Source organism: Malus sylvestris, chromosome 13 (assembly GCF_916048215.2).
Source record: "Malus sylvestris chromosome 13, drMalSylv7.2, whole genome shotgun sequence".
Classification (NCBI taxonomy): domain Eukaryota; kingdom Viridiplantae; phylum Streptophyta; class Magnoliopsida; order Rosales; family Rosaceae; genus Malus; species Malus sylvestris.
The window spans coordinates 16,246,481-16,263,248 of record NC_062272.1 but is presented as its reverse complement, the minus strand read 5'-3'; the positions used below and the strand labels follow the sequence as shown (position 1 = coordinate 16,263,248).

The 16,768-nt window shown below is 38.3% G+C and overlaps 3 protein-coding genes across 3 annotated transcripts; 2 read left to right on the top strand and 1 right to left on the bottom strand.

Moving 5' to 3' along the window:
* Window positions 1-5,431: 5,431 nt before the first annotated feature.
* On the top strand, window positions 5,432-8,383 carry LOC126597308 (proteasome subunit beta type-2-A). The gene is made up of 3 exons (XM_050264093.1): window positions 5,432-5,698; window positions 5,796-5,919; window positions 7,769-8,383. The coding sequence occupies exons 1-3, from the start codon at window positions 5,541-5,543 to the stop codon at window positions 8,099-8,101; spliced, it is 615 nt and encodes a 204-aa protein (XP_050120050.1). The 5' UTR covers window positions 5,432-5,540; the 3' UTR covers window positions 8,102-8,383.
* A 1,159-nt stretch (window positions 8,384-9,542) lies between these two features.
* LOC126596631 (probable RNA helicase SDE3) lies at window positions 9,543-13,943 on the top strand. The gene is made up of 6 exons (XM_050263284.1): window positions 9,543-9,789; window positions 10,332-11,136; window positions 11,210-11,377; window positions 11,830-13,287; window positions 13,404-13,636; window positions 13,747-13,943. The coding sequence occupies exons 2-5, from the start codon at window positions 10,345-10,347 to the stop codon at window positions 13,599-13,601; spliced, it is 2,616 nt and encodes an 871-aa protein (XP_050119241.1). The 5' UTR covers window positions 9,543-9,789; window positions 10,332-10,344; the 3' UTR covers window positions 13,602-13,636; window positions 13,747-13,943.
* On the bottom strand, window positions 13,936-15,207 carry LOC126596632 (non-specific lipid transfer protein GPI-anchored 25-like). Its single transcript, XM_050263285.1, has 3 exons — window positions 14,819-15,207; window positions 14,609-14,665; window positions 13,936-14,353 (listed from the first exon to the last, which is right to left on the bottom strand). Exons 1-3 carry the CDS (start codon window positions 15,168-15,170, stop codon window positions 14,139-14,141), a joined length of 624 nt encoding a protein of 207 aa, XP_050119242.1. The 5' UTR covers window positions 15,171-15,207; the 3' UTR covers window positions 13,936-14,138.
* Window positions 15,208-16,768: the final 1,561 nt, after the last annotated feature.

The following is a 16,768-nucleotide window of genomic DNA, read 5'->3' as shown; positions in this document are numbered from 1 at the left end:
AAATGACTTCATAACTGTGAAATAAAAATAAAAATAAAAGGAAACAAACAAAAGAAGTGGCAGACCAAGAAAAAGAAAAAGCAAAAGATGAGGACTTAATCATTGCATTTTCTGTTTTGGCATATTTATGTGCATGGTGTTGGTTTAAAGCCTATGTCACAAGTTCTATTTATTTAAGGCAATTTATTTACAGTGGATAGAATTATTACCCTTTACTTTAAAGTTTTGATATTTATGTGAACGGTGCTGAATCAAAGCCCTTGTCACAAGCTTTATTTACTTTAAAGCAATTTATTTATCATGGACGGTTTTACCGCCCACTGCTTTAAGTTTTGATTTATGTGAATGGTGTTGGTTTAAAATCCTTTCACAAGTTCTATTTACTTTAAAGCAATTTATTTACTATTGATGGTTTTACCGCCTATTGCTTTAAGTTTTGATGGTGCTGAATTAAAGCCCTTGTCACAAGCTTTATTCACTTAAATGCAATTTATTCATTATGGCTGGAATTACCGCCTATTGCTTTAATTTATTTACTATACTTATTTATGTTACGATAAGTACATACTGGACCTGAAGTTCCTTGATCAGATTAGAACATGCAGTTTCTTGATCCTCAACATATAAAAATGATTGGACCTGAAGTTCCATCATGCAAAAAGATCGGGGCATGAAGTCCCTTGATCCTGAAGATCAGGACATGAAATTCCTTGATGAGTACCGTAAGTTTGAAGTGTCGTTGTGCCTCAACTTAATTGTAATAAAGGACATAAGAGTCTCAGTCCACAGACTATTTAATAAGGACCAGAAGTTCCTTATGTCCATACTCAAAATGGTTTAGCAGAAGCATTTATTAAACGGATGAAATTGATTACATGCGCTCTGCTCATGAAAATGGAATTGTTAGTTTTGACATGGAAACATGTCATTTTACATAATTCACTATTAAGTTTGGTTGGGACCAGTTACCAAACATCGATATTTCTCAGTATAACTCGTGTTTAGGCACTTATACATTTATGAATTTTTTGTTGTGTTATCTATGTACCTATTGCACTGCCACAACGTACTGAAATGAAGCTTCATTGCCGATTGGGCATTTGATGTTAAACACTATCTATCATTCAATATTTAGAACCCTTGATTGGGGATATGTTTACTGCATGGTTTACGGACTGTCATTTTGATAAGATAATTTTCCCGCCGTTAGGGGGAGAAAATAACATTGTTCCAGAAGAACGATGAGAAAATATCATTCCAGAAGAATGATGAGAAAAGACTGTTCCAGAAGAACAAAGAGAATTTATCTTATGATTCACGAAGCAATCAATGAGAAAATGAAGTAAGAATGATTGAGTGATGCAACGAAAGTGATGAAATCATATACACTTGCTGCAAATGTGCCTACAAGAATTGATATCCCTGTTGGACAAAATTATGATGCAGTAAATGATTTATCTGTTGCACGCCTGAAGCATGGTAGACCCTTAGACTCAAAAGGTTCATTAATTCGAAATAAGAAGAATATTGCATTACTGAACTATTGCATTTCCGAAACATAATTATTGCATGCCAGGAACATAACAGTCGTTGCATGGGTATACGTCCTAGAAAGGAAAATCCACGGACATGGGAATATTGATGTCTCATGCATGTAGCATGATAGACGTATAGGTTCCAATGACTCAACTCCCCAAAAGTGGATATTAAAATCCAAGCTCTATAACGCTCAAAATGAGGTTATGATCCACATTCTCTAAATTATGACTATCCTAGAAGATATAATGTCATGCCCTTGAAGAGGCAATGGATATCCAAAGAAATGAAAAAATTTTATGCATGCGCATGCACATGAGAATATGGGATCACGGATTGATGATAACCAATGGTAATTTTGATTTTTACAAGTAGCTACTAAATTCATCAATGAGCTGTGTTAATATTGAGTCACGTCGACAAAAGGAAAATTATTGGCCAAAATGGAGAAAGGCAATTCCATTATAATTTTGTAAGAACGTGGAAAAATGGACCTATATATATTTGAATACAATACAAATAGCCAAAAGATGTTGAACTAAGGAGGTTACATATAGGCATTTGTAATACAGTGTAATACACTCACATGATATGACACAAGGTTACTAATTGAAACCTGAAATTATACTTTTGTAAACAAGTTCATATAAATGGAGAATTATATACGAAGGGTTGTGAGTCACCCACATTATATCTTCATAAGTAAATCCCTCAAGTATACATGGAAGCAAATTGTTCTGTATAAATTCCAAAGGAAAATGTGTCATGAAGTGTAGAAAATCCCTAAGGATTCAAATTGCTTGAAGTAAGCCCCCGAAGGGTAAAGCATAAAATATGTACCCAATACCAATGAATGATATAAATTGCCTTAGTGAGTACTATCATTATGATATTGTTGTAACATACTAAAATCTCTTGTAAAAGGTTGATGATATTAAATTAGAACTCTTGAAGAGTTGATGATATTAAATTGGAATTCCTGAAGAGTCTAGAAAAATTATAAAGTGTTGAAGGAAATATTGTCTCGAACTGCAGATCGAACAATCTGCCAACACGAATCTTATCCATGATGTTTATGATATTAAAAGAACCATATGAAGATTATGAGTTGAATACTCAAATGATGTAGACACTAAGAATAATCATTTATCTTCGTAAGGGTAAAGATAAATTAATATTTTGTCCAAAAGTACCACATCTTAGTGAAGTATGTGCTTTATTGTGTTTGGCACAATACATTGAATGAAATAAAGTTTATCTATTAATATCTCCAAGAAATTACAGATATGCACATATACATAAGTTAAAACAAACAAACATGATGGAGCCTTCACAAAGGTTGCTCATGTGAAACCTCAGTACTCGGAAGTACCCCAGAAGGGGGAGGCACTGGAGATTGATCATGTGGCACCCCAGTACTTAGCAAAACACCAGAAGGGGAAGGCATCAGTTGCTTTCGAAATCTAGCAACGAACCTCTGGTGATCACTTTGAATCTAACTTTTGGATTCCTGCAGCTGGTCGAGCTTTCTTTTCATGCTCGTAGAGTAATTATTCGCAAGCACGTATAACACTCTATTCTCGTGCTTAAGCCCTCTAATCTCTTGTTTAAGACTTGCCACCTCAGCCATCAATGATTCAACTTAGCGAGTTTGAGCAAGTAGGCGTTGACCCATATTGGATGCAGAACCCACACATTGAACACTAAGAGCCAATGAGTCATGAACAGCCGACTCATCAGACCGTTTTGAAAGGATCATGTTATTCTTTGGAGTGAGAAGATTCATAGCTACCACAGTAGCAATTATGTTATTCTTCATCACAGAGTCCCCAACCGTAAGAGGATTATTAGAAGATAAGAAGGACGGGCACCATATATTATTCTGACGCTATTCGTCTGTATCACTCCTAAGACTCAAATCTAAGCAAATGTTAAATGGGCAAGTCATTTTCAGAAATGATGAAGAAAAAAAAAGGTCAAATAAAATTTCAGAAGTGCAAAATGGAGGAATTTCTACATGCAGCAACTTTTTGAGCATACTCTTGAACACAATTGATGTCTTTATAAAAGAAGAGGCAACATAGCCATTTGTTTAGAGATCGAAAAGGTACCGCTCTCCTAATTTCAAAAGCCAGATTTTCCTTAATAAAGTTTGTTAGCATTTTTCAAACGCAATCTCAGCTTGTTTGGATATCGCATGCAACTTTGTCAAAAATCTCTGACAAAGTTGAAAACGCGTAAATCTTACTGTTCTAATTACACCTCAGTTGCTGACAAGAGTAAAGGCACAGCACCACTACCTGCTATTGAGAAATCTCTATATATGTCGACCTCCGTTTTCCATAACAAGGCAGACCTGCAAGAATGTCCAACTCTTCCTCATCTCCGAGAATGCATCTTCAACAAAGCATCTCGAAATACTTAGTTTTCTTCCTCTCCGAGAATACTTCTTCAAACAAGTCACACCAGAACAAGATTATCTCATATATTCAAGGACAATGGCAAGAGTAATCATCTTCAACTGTTGTTGGAGCTAAGTCTCCAGTCACCAAAAAGTGATGAACCATTCAAATGCAAGGGTTTGTATTCCACTCCTGCATCAGGGGACAAATCCTACAAGAGAAGATGCCACACATGTAGGGGAAAACCAGGGAAAATACCACTTATGCAAGGGAACAAGTAAAGCAAGTGAAAATGATACATTGAAGCATGTGGAGACAAGCGCAACAAACACGTGCTGATTCATCTCCGATAAAGCCGAAGATCACTTGCCATGTGAAGCTCCTCACGATACAACTTCATTTAAGATCAAGCTTCGAAGTTCCTTGAAGAAATCACAAGTTTGATTCAAGATCAAGTGTCCAACACCCTTGAATTAAATTTAGCTCCAGATAAAAGAAGTAAATTCAAACCTTTGAAACAAGTCTAGCAGAAAGCCCTCCAACCCAATTCAAGAATAAGCATGTGGAAAGTTAACAACAAGTAAAGTACCTATTTTGGCAACTCTTTTTACTAAGAGACTAAAGCAAAATGATCAACGATCAGCCTAAATGATTTGAAATCAGGGGGAGATACTCATCAGAGGGAGCATCCAAAACAGATCAAGATCTTAACGAGTCAATTGAAAACTTATGTGGGCATCCAAGGATGAGTGTTGTAAATAGTGGGTATGTTTTGCCCACATGTGTATAGTAATGTGTATAGTAAATACTCACATGCATATAGTAAGTCTTTCACTATGTTGCTTGTGATTTGCTTCTATAAAAGCAAGTCTTATGGAACACAACAAAAGATTCGACGATGAAAGTGAGAGACTCATAGAAGAGATAGGAAGGAAGAAAGGAAGAGAGAAAAGGGAGGAAGAGGATAGAAGATAATAGAGAGAGTTAGTGGTGGTTTGGGAGTCAGGTGCTTAAAAAAAAACACCCATGAAAAAAAGTTATGAGGGTTTTAGGTGTTTGGTAAACTGAAAAAAAATGGCTTATTTTGGAAGCTGTTGTGAGAATAAGCTAAAATCAAAGGAAAAAGCTGAAGTTGTTATTTGTAGCTTTGAAAAACTGGCTTTTTTTCAAAGCACACAGAGCAACAGTGCTCATTTAATGAAAATACCCACTATCAGACTGCTTTTATTTTTTCAAAAGCACTTTTACAAAAAAGTTTACCAAACACTCTGCTGATTTTTTTCACAGCCGCTTATTCTCACAACAACTTTTTTTCAAAGCACAGCAATACCAAACTAGCCCTTACTCTTATTATTTCAGATTATAATGAAAGCATTACTGCTGTCCCGAAGACGTACTATAATCACACTGACTGTAAAGAAACCTCGTAAATTTTGTGTCTTATTTATTTATTCCACTGTATACACCATCGATTTTACAACAAAAAAGTAAATATAACTCCAATTTCGTAGCTCAGAGGGCACATAACAACAGTGCGTCCCAGCTCCAAAGCAATCAAAATCCTAGAGATCGAACCTCCAAAACCCACCAGATCAACAAGCAATGGAGTCCATCTTCGGCTTGGTAGGCGATGGCTTTGCCGTCGTGGCGGCGGACACTTCAGCCGTGCATAGCATACTGGTGCACAAGTCCAACGAGGACAAGATCATGGTGCTCGACTCCCACAAGCTCGTCGCCGCCAGCGGCGAGCCCGGCGACAGGTTCAAAATCTTTTCTTTCTAGTTTTCGGTTTGATTGTCGATCACTGTGGTCTGGAATCTGATTGAATTTATTTTTGGAATATTTTGGGGAAATTAGGGTTCAGTTTACGGAGTACATACAGAAGAACGTGGCTTTGTACCAGTTCCGGAATGGGATTCCGTTGACCACCGCTGCTGCTGCCAATTTCACCCGCGGCGAGCTTGCCACCGCCTTGCGAAAGGTATGGGCTTTTTCTTGATACTTTAGATATAATTTGTGGTTTCATTGTTTGGTTGATTGAATTTTTGCCGAGCATTAGGGATCTGGTGTTAAGGTTAATAGTCTTATTATTGTGAGGGGTTTTCTCCTCTGCAAGTTTAGGGCTTTTGTTGAGGTATAGTAATTGGGGTTTAGTTAGAATGAAGCAATGTCGAAATTAACTACATGAAGTGGGCTTCAAGCGGAAAAAAGATTAACAATGTGAGTCGGGTAAATACTTTATGTTGTGCACATTGTTTTGGTTTGAACAAATGCAGTTGTAATATTCTTTTGAGTAAGACTGTTTGGTTCTTGACCTTATACATTGACTAAATCTCTCAACGGTATGCTTTAATTGACAGCCCCATATGAGTTAATTTAGCGATTTAAAGTTGTATTGCAAAGTTAAGTGATCAGAGACTGAAGGATTGAATTAATAATCCGGTAGGGATGTATGCAGGTTCTGTAGATGCTAGTTATATGTCGTTTACAATCTGGGTTGACAAGAGTGATGACTCTAATTAGGCGTACTAAGGAAATCTAATTTTGATCTAAATTACGTGTATAACTTGCGTATAATGTTTCTACGAAATCCAAACTTCCAGAATGTATCTAAGAAACCAAATTTGAAAGTTAGTTAACTAGTCAAACATTTTAATAGAAATGAGGCCCCTTGGTAAGTTTCCTAGACACTTGCTTGAGCTTCAAAGTGTTTGTCTGAAAGTTTGCAAGCTAACTTATCAAACTCTTTTTATTTCAGTTTTCATTTTTATTGAAGTCTTTGTCTTATATGTTTATGCCACTGTAGTATAACATAATTTCTAACATATTATGTGTTTAACATTGGATGCACAATTTTCAGCCCCATTTGTGCCCTTTGAGGCATTTATGGGCTTCCTTCTTGTGTGGTCTGATTAGATATTTCCAGATTTTGTTCTATCTTCAAACCAAAAACCTTTCACTCAAATATTCTGATAGCCTAAGTTTACTCTTCCCCAAATTTTGTTGATAGCCGCCTTTAGCTTAATCCCCATGGCACCTAAAATTATGGAGTAGTTGCTACCCTAAATTCCAGAATCAATAATAAAATTCTAGTGGCTTCTTGTCTTCAAGTCCAAACCTAGTAGTCTTCAGAGTATCCTACCAATCCTTTTTCCCATTTGTATTTATACATTAAACCTCGTTTTGAATTACTGCTTAAACGTATGAATTCAAACAATATGGCATCTACTAGAACACTATCTCATGGATGTTTGTACCTTTTTGTCAAATGCTTGGAATGTTGAGGGAAAATGTCGCAAGTCTCAAGTAATTATGTATGCTTCTCATTTTTGAGGCTGTTCCTAGGCAAAAGAATTGTTGAGGAAAAAGTGAATATGCTTAAATGGTATTCCTAAAATTTTATGTAGTCAACTTGTGTTCCTCATGCTGGCTTCACCAGTGTTATAGGCACTACCAGTTCACTTCTCATGGGTAGGGTTCAAAGTAACATGGCTCTAACCTGAAATAAGGGGGGTTGTGCTTAAAATCTCAAGGGGGATTATATTGTGCAATGATTTTCCTTTTGAGTTGCAAAATTTTTCTTTATTCGCTTTAAATTTTCATGTGCGAAAAACAAAAAACCATGTACAGTTAATTTGTTTTCTTGTTCACCAAGAAGAAAACTGCTGAGTCTAGAGGGATGTTTTTAACTTCAGAGAGAGTTCAGTTGTTACGAATGAGTGACAGATGCTGGGATTGTATCTAGCTTATTTATTTAGTAAATAGAGTTAAATAGTTGATACTTGATGTATAATTTTTTTCTTCTGGTTTTTAAAAATTTGATTTTGCAGAATCCGTACATGGTGAACATCTTGATGGCTGGTTTTGATAAGGAGGCGGGGGCATCCCTTTACTACATCGATTACATTGCCTCTCTTCACAAGGTTGAGAAGGGAGCCTTCGGATATGGGTCGTACTTTGCGCTCTCACTGATGGACAGGCACTACCACAGTGGCATGTCCGTGGAGGAAGCAATTGACTTGGTTGACAAGTGCATCATCGAGATCCGGTCAAGACTAGTGGTGGCTCCCCCAAACTTTGTGATCAAGATTGTTGACAAGGACGGGGCAAGGGAGTATGCATGGCGGGAGTCCATCAGAGATATCAACGCTGCTGCTGCATGATCGATCCTTTCAAAGTATCACCAGACTCGTGTTTTTGGTACTTTTAAACGCTTGTTGGCTACATTTGACTATGCTCTAGTAAGTGAATTTGAAGGCCTTCCAGAACCCACCTAAAATGCTAACAGTAGCTCCCTTCTTGTTTGAACTTGTGGTATGAATGCTGCTGGAATACTTGTGTTTTGGAAGAAGCAAATGACTGGTTATTTGTTATGCAAGAAATATGTTAACAACCATACTTGCATTTACCCTCATGTCAATGGAACCAACATTTATCGTTTGGAATTCTCAAATCTTTCAAGAAGATTAATTCCAAATCCCTAAAACTATATTTTCATAAATCTTTCGCGCAAACCCTCAAATTAGATTGAGACTCGCATGAAATAGGAATTCTAAGATGACGGCACACTTAAGTAAATAGCAATTGTTGTGTATGAAGTTTTCTATATGGTTATGTGTGGTTTGTGACACGGTCACTTTAACATTTCCGTTTTATATTTTATGCAAGCAAAATTTGTATGAAAGCATCCTATAAAATTGAAAAAAACAAATTGATATTGTATTTAAGAGGAAATGAGTTGCTCATTGCTTTTTATAGCAGAGGAGATATCGAATCCCGCGGGCCTCTGAGTCCACCCACAAAACTTGCATGAAAGTAGAACTAGATATTTGTATCGCCATGCGATTTGATTTGTACGACCTGAATTGGAAAAACATGAGTTTTGACAGGACAGGACGGGAAGCCGCTATTGGGCAGCAGTGGAATCCAATGGCCATGATACTTAATAGTCCATAGGGGAATGGGTCACAAAGTAACCATTTTAGTGATACTGGGGAAGCTTAAGAAGATTAATCCCAAAATGAAAATGCCACTTGAGTAATCACGAATCATTAGTGCAGGTTAATTTGTTTTGTTGTTTGTCACCAAAAACTACCTTATTTGTTTGTTTTTTTTATCGAGATTCGATGTAATTGATACATTGAATATATTATGCTTCAGCGTATCCAATATATCAAAAATTTGGCTATTAAATTTGGTCAATAAATTCTCGATCAATAATCTAATAGAAAAAAAAATTTAGCATATAGAAAATCTTCAAACGATAACGCGAAGGATTTAAATGAAATACACGCGATATTATCATCAAGTAAGAGGTATTTCTCCAGACGGCGGCAGTGCATTATTGAACCAAGAAAGGGAATCCATCGTACTAAAATCAGTAGACAAAGTGGGTCATAAGTAATCATTATAGTAAAAGGAAAACTAATAAAAATGGTTTGAAAACTTTGAATTTTAATGATAAGGACAAAATAAAAGGTAAAGTGAATAGTACCAGGATTGATTTTTTAGTATAAAAATGTGATTTTTCGTTAAAGTGAACAGTACGGGAGCTTTTCGTTAAAGTTCCTGTACTAAACTTAACGAGGAAGTTTAAGAGGATTAGTACTTCGTTTTTTCCGTGACCATTCACTCTGTCACTCTCTCACTCTTCCGTGCACACTTGTTTCCAGGTTCCAACCATTTTTTCTCTTTTCTCGGTTCAAAATTGGATGGAACTGCATTGAACCCTTTTCCAGATTCTTCGTTTCTCTGTAAAAAAATCTAATCTTTTGGGTTGTTTTCGTTTGATCGGCGGTGGGTTCTGGGCAATCATCTCTCTCGTTGGCCGCCTCCTCATATCTCTTCACTTGTTCGTCTCTTAACCAAATTCCTCATCTTTTTTCCTTTTTCTTTTTTAATCTTATTTTTAACGATTTCTGCCCGATTCTGCTTAATTTATGTCGAAATTTGGACTTTAATTCGCGTATGGGTTTTGGATATTGATGTCTGATTTGATTGATTTTGTTGGTAATTTGTATTCTGTGTTTTCCCTGATTGTTGTTGTGCTGGTTTTTGTTGGTGGAGCTTGTATGCCATCGTTCATTGTCCCCGTTTTCCCCACTTTTTTGCTTCAATGTAGGTTTACTAACGGACGTTTGAGAACCATGTAGGTTATCTAACGGACGTTTGAGAACCATTTCGTTTTCAGTTTTTGTTTACACCTTTTTACCAAACAAGTTTTCAATGAAAACCAAAATCCGAATGCTACTTATGTGAATTTTCAAATTTTGGTTTTCGGTTCCCAATAAACTAAAAACAATTACTTTGTAGCGAATTGGAGTTGTGGTAGTTCTCATTTATCTACCTGTAATGTAGTTTCCTATTTGAAATTCAGTCTGTTGTTCTTGCTAGGCTGTGTTTGGTGATGGATTCAGTTGGTGATAAGTGGGATGATGAAGAACGCTCTGTAATTGGAGACAAGGGAGAAATCCGATACATAGATTTCGATCATGATAAATCGGTGCGTAATTACAATCCTAATGAAGAGGGTCCAATTATTGTTTCAGTTCCATTCCCTTTTGTGGATGGAAAGCAAGGTGGAAAGCCTCAATCAGTAGTTGTAGGAGAAACAGCTGTGGATAAGATAACTCTGAAGAACACCACCACTGATCCAGTGGAGTGGGGTGTTACAATATATGCGTCGAATCCAGAGGACTCATTCAAGCTTTCTCTGATGGAACCTCCAACTGCCGACTCTGATTTGGAAACCATCCAAGCCTTCCTTGAGTGTACTTCCCTGGAGGACAGAGTGCTGCATCCAGGAGATACTCTGACTGTATGGCTATCGTGCAAGCCCAAGGAAATTGGAGTGCACACCTCAATTGTGCATTTTGATCTTGAGCCGGACATGATTGAACGTGTTGTCTTTCTATTGGCAGAAGATAAGATATCCCAGTCTTTAGCCCCTATAAGGCCATACACAAGAGGCATTAAAAAGAAACCTCTTAATGTGGAATCTCATCATGGGTCTGTACGTCCGAGTAGAAAAACATATCGAATGTACAAAAATAGGCTTCCTCGATATGACATTCCAAAGGACATCAGAAGCTTGATTGAGAGTGGGCAGATTCCATCTGTTGTGACTGAAGGTCTTACAAGAGGGAACTATCAACATTTCTTCAAAAATTTACTCATCATGGAGGAAATAGCACTAGAGGTAAGCTCTTCATTTTGAAACAACGCTCTATGAAGTTGTTTGTGATTTGTGCTTAATTTTGTGATTGCTTCAGGAAAGCATGAGAAGTTACGATATGGAAGGCGTTCCTTTGAGGAAGAGGGGACAGCAATATTTGTCCCTTGAAGTGCCAGGGCTTGCTGAGAGAAGGCCTTCACTTGTTCAAGGGGATTTTGTTTTTGCCAAGCTTGAGTATGAAGATGAGAGAAGCCTTCCATATAAGGTTGTTTCCTAAACCAAAAACTTATCTTCAAGACCAAACCTCCAATCCGTTACTAAATTCTATGATTGTTAATATTTAGTATGATGAATTGCGTGGCTATTCAAATTAATTACGTAATCATCTATCTATTTGTAAATGCTTAGTTCTACCAAGGTACATTTAATAATTGTTTCATGTTCTTAAAGTTGTCATCTAGAGTGATTTTTGGCTAAACCAAATAATTGAAATGTTTAGCGTCTGGCAGAAGTTGGTCATTCATGACTATGTCCCAAACCAATTGGTGGGTTCATCCATGAAGAAAGAGAATTTCATCCATGCATATGCCTTCTGTTTCATAAGCTGTTGGCTAATTCATGTGTTTGGGATTTTTTAGTCGGTAAAATGTTTCCGTGTTATTTTAATATCCAGAATATGTAACTTATCTTTCAAAATATTTAATTTGTTCTGTTCAGGGTCATATCTACCGTGTCGAGGCTGATGATGTTTACTTGAAGTTTGCCCCAGAATTTCATTCACATCATAGAGATGGTAACCTTTATAAGGTACAATTCACATATAATCGAATCAGCATGAGAAGGTTATATCAAGCTGTTGATGCTACAGAAGATTTAGATGTAGGGTTCCTTTTTCCATCTGAGTCCACTCAAAGAAGGATGATTAGAGCCATGCGAATGGTGCCTATATCGTGTACCCTTAATGAGGAGCAGAGGCGCTCAGTTGAGATGATCCTTGGCTGCAAAGGAGGGCCACCTTATGTAATTTACGGCCCTCCTGGAACAGGTAAGACTATGACATTAGTTGAAACAATCCTGCAACTCTACACAACCCGGAAGAGAGATCGAATCCTTGTTTGTGCTCCTTCAAATAGCGCAGCAGACCACATTCTGGAGAAACTGCTCAATGCAAATGCTGATGTCGTAGTTCAAGAGTTTGATATATTGAGGCTCAATGCACCTTCCCGCCCTTATGAAGACGTCAATCCCGACCTTATTGACTACTGCTTCTATGATGATGATGCCTTCACCTGTCCTGAACTCAATGCCCTCTTGAGATATCGGATCATCATATGCACCTATACGAGCGCCTCCTTGATTTATGCTGAAGGTGTCCGTCGAGGCTACTTCTCTCATATTATCTTGGACGAGGCAGGCCAAGCTTCAGAACCAGAGACCATGATCCCGATATCGAGTCTCTATAAACAGAATACAGTAGTTGTTCTTGCTGGTGACCCGATGCAATTAGGTCCAATCATAAACTCCAGAGAAGCAGAAACCTTTGGTTTAGGGAAATCATACTTAGAGAGGTTGTACGAATGTGATTTTTATAGAAATGGGGACAGAAATTATGTAACAAAGTTGGTTAAAAACTATCGATCTCACCCGGAAATTTTGCGTCTCCCTAATGAGCTGTTCTATGGACGAGAGTTGATTGCTTGCAAGGATGACTCAGTTTCCTTCATGGCAAGGGTGGACCTTCTTCCTAACAAGGATTTCCCTGTTCTTTTCTTTGGCATCCAAGGCTGTGATGAGAGGGAAGGGTGTAATCCATCATGGTTTAATCGGACTGAGGCAAGTAAGGTAGTAGAGATCACTAAGCGGTTGACTGCACAAAGGAATTTGAACGAGGAAGATATTGGGATCATAACACCTTATCGGCAGCAAGTGCTAAAACTGAAGAAAGCTTTCGAGAATGAGAGCATGCCTAATATCAAGATTGGAAGTGTTGAGCAATTCCAGGGACAAGAGAGGCAAGTTATTATAATATCAACTGTCCGATCAACAATCAAACACAATGAGTTTGACAAAACGTACTGCTTGGGATTTTTGAGCAACCCAAAAAGGTTTAATGTGGCTATTACTCGTGCTAAAGCTTTGCTAATTGTAATTGGTAACCCGCACATCATCACCAAGGTATGTTCCTTTGTCTTACAGCAGGTTACATGACATTATCTTCCTACTGGTGTGTGTGTGTGTGTGTGCAATCCTAGGATTGTTTTCTTATGATTTCAGTTGATTGGTTTTGGCAGGACCGGAACTGGAACAAGCTGCTTTGGCGTTGTGCTGACAACTCATCCTATCAGGGTTGTAGTCCCCCTGAGAGACAGGAAGATGATGAAGACACATCTTTCTCTATAGATGATGGGCAGCCGGAAGAATTCTTGCAAACAGAAGTCCCCCAGCCTGCTGGGGTTGGTGAAGCTGAATGGTCTGATTGGAACATATAAATTGGAACAGAAGTTTATTTTCTTCATATACTATGTCTTACATGGCCGGTCCCAAGCCCGGATAAAGGAGGAGGGGGAGGGCGTCAGGTAGTCGACAGCCGGCACTCCATGATCACGTCGAATCCTTATGAAAATGAATACTATGAATTCATGGATGCTCGCCAGAACTATAATTTCCTTTTAACTTTTTTATTTTATTTTACGTGCCATTAATCTACGGCACTATTCCAGCGTGTCTTGTGATGCCAGTTTCAAGTAGGACTGCATTTAGTTCGTTGTGTTTGTGTGAAAGACAAAAGTTGATTTTACAAGTTATGCAGATGAAACGTACATGTTAGTGAATTTCATTACATTTCATTGCTCAACTATCACAGGTTGTCTTCTCAAAATTAGGCAGAAATTTATATGTGAATGTACATTTTTCATGAATGCCAATGTGACAGGGTAACTACACAAGCTTTCCTGATGAAGTCGGTATGCGAAATGCCGAAAGGGCGGTGGAATTTTCATCTAGAATCTCAATGAATGTAGGAAGCATCAGATGAACATGGAAACAAGGAAACTCAGTAGTGCAGGTAGAAACCAAGCGTTCCTTTTGTGAATTTGCTTCACTGCTGCAGAAACCCTTGCCGGATATACCACTGAGCTTGGTGGAGTCGGCGATCTGTTTCCCAGTGGAATGCTTGTAGTGTTTGCTGATTCTGGTGCTAAGCTCATGAGAGGAGATGAAGCATTGTCAACAGACTCAGAACCTGCAAAATAATAATAAGAATGGGTTTTTTTAGGGTTTTTACAAAATCAAAGGTTTCTGCATTGCATTTTAGAAGTGAAATTAGAAAAGTGGCAAATGGGGTTTTTAGGGTTTTTCTTAATTAGCCAAGATTAACATGTAGCATCCCTCTTGAATCTCAATGCACTTCAAAGACAATTAATAATATTATTAAATAATAAATACATTTTTGAAGGTAAAAATCCAAGAAAATCATGGAGTAATTGAGACTAATTACCAGGAGGAGAAACTTCTGAAATTGTTGAGCTGCGGAGAGGAGGGAGTTCTGGCGATCCTGTTGCAGTTACGCAATACGATCAGAATTTTCAGAACAAAATTTTTTAAAAGTTCGCATTCATGGCGTCAAGATGTTAAAAGATTGGGAATTTATGAATCGGTATAAAACCCTAAATTGGGCAGAAGAAAATGTTCAAGAAAATTCAAGAACCTGAGCAGAGCGATTCCAAAGATTGTGCACTGCTTGTGTTTGTGGAAATATCTCTGAGAGGGCAAGTGGAAGACAGAGACAGAACGCGACTCCCGTTCAACGGAAACCCAAGCATGGGAGGATCCTGGACCAGGTAGCAGAGGCAAAGAGCGCCGCCGGACTCCATCGACAGCGAGAACGCGTCACAGCACTTGGGTGGGGGCGAGTCGGAGAGGTTGTTCGGCGGAGAGGACACGTACGGCAGGCACGGAGAGAATCTCACGAGCTGGTCAGCGCAACTAGGTAGCGGCGGCGGTGGTTCTGCTGCTTCAGCGCCGAGAATGGTGAGCGTCAAGGCTAGGAGGATGGCCATGAGGGGCGGAGGAGCGGTGGTAGTGGTGATCTCATGCTCGAGGGTTTGAGAGAGAAATGGCGGGAAACAGAGAAATTTTGTTAATTCCAGATGTGCCCTTTGCCGGTTTGCGGTTAATAACGAAGAGAATGTGAATTATAACTGCCCAAGCTTGCCTTGTGGAGGCAGTTACAATTTGCTTCTAACAAATTGTGTAGGCAAACTACTCCAATTTACTAGAAGGAATCAACTTCACGGACACACTTGGCCAATTGACAGTAAAGCGACCCTTTTAGCATTGCTGAACAAGGAAATGATAGAGAAGCCTCAAATTAATCCTTATTCGAAAAAATTAAAGCTAATACGATGCTTTACAAGCTTGAAGAGCAAATGGCAGTGCATGAACCTTCGTCATGTCCTCCCCGTTTGATTTCCACTTGGGAGTTGGGACTATCGTCGTTGGTTTTGGTTACTCGTGGGCCTGTGGCAGATGTGCTTCTATTGTAACTGTTAACTACATTGTAGTGTTTGGGAATTGAAAGGAAAATCAAGAAGAAAGATGAAGAGAAGAAAGATCAATACAGAGAGTTTGAGAGAGAGAGAGTTTAGAGAGAGAAATAGGATTTGTATTAACTTGTCAAATGAAGATTACACATACTGTTTATATAGAAATCCTAACCACTTTAACCAAATACTAACTACCTAACTATATTACTAACTGTATTACATTTTTACCCTTAATACTCCCCCTCAATCTCAACTGGGGTAACCCAGTTTGAGATTGGAAGAACAACTGCAGTCACTGTTTATGAAAGCCAGAAAAACAGAACAACTTGAATCAACTGCAACTTGATTCTGCAAATATGGAAATTATCTCGAACCTTTCTGAATAATGAGGTTGCTATAACTGCAGAGCAGCAGTGAACATCAATCTGCCCCAAATATATGCACTGACTCACTGCCCCAAACTCAATCTGCAAGCCCAGTAGGAAGCACATCCAAAAGTCTAATATTCCTCTGCCTTGTGCAGGAGCTTCAATCAAAGAACAGCCTCTTATAAAATTGTAACACACCCTCAGGCCGGTTATAACAATTTCTTACGGGATTACCCTTCGTGGGATTTACCGTCAACAACTTCATTTAACATTGGCTTCGGCCTTTTAAAAAAAACAGACAAATAACAAACTACAGTGTGGCATCGGCCTTAACTATAGCACCACGGGATCGCCCTTTGTGGATTTTACCAAAAACAACTTCTTTGAACAATGGCAATGGCCTTCACAATTTCAACAACTGAAAATCAACATCTATGTAGGATTACCCTTCGTGGGATTTACCTATTCAAAACACGGGATTACCCTTCGTGGGATTTACCGTGAACAACTTCTTCAAACTTCATCTATAACCGGACTTACTGTAGATTCATGCTAACAATTGAGTTGGTTAGACTCGACATTATAGGCTGTGAAAAGAAATATACTGCACAAACTCCTGCACTTGGACAAGAATTATCCCCAGGTTGCCTGGCATTATCCATTGACAAGGATACTGAAGCAACATTCTTAATGGATTCAATCATACCAGAGCAACTTAACAAATGCTACTCAATATACGTAACA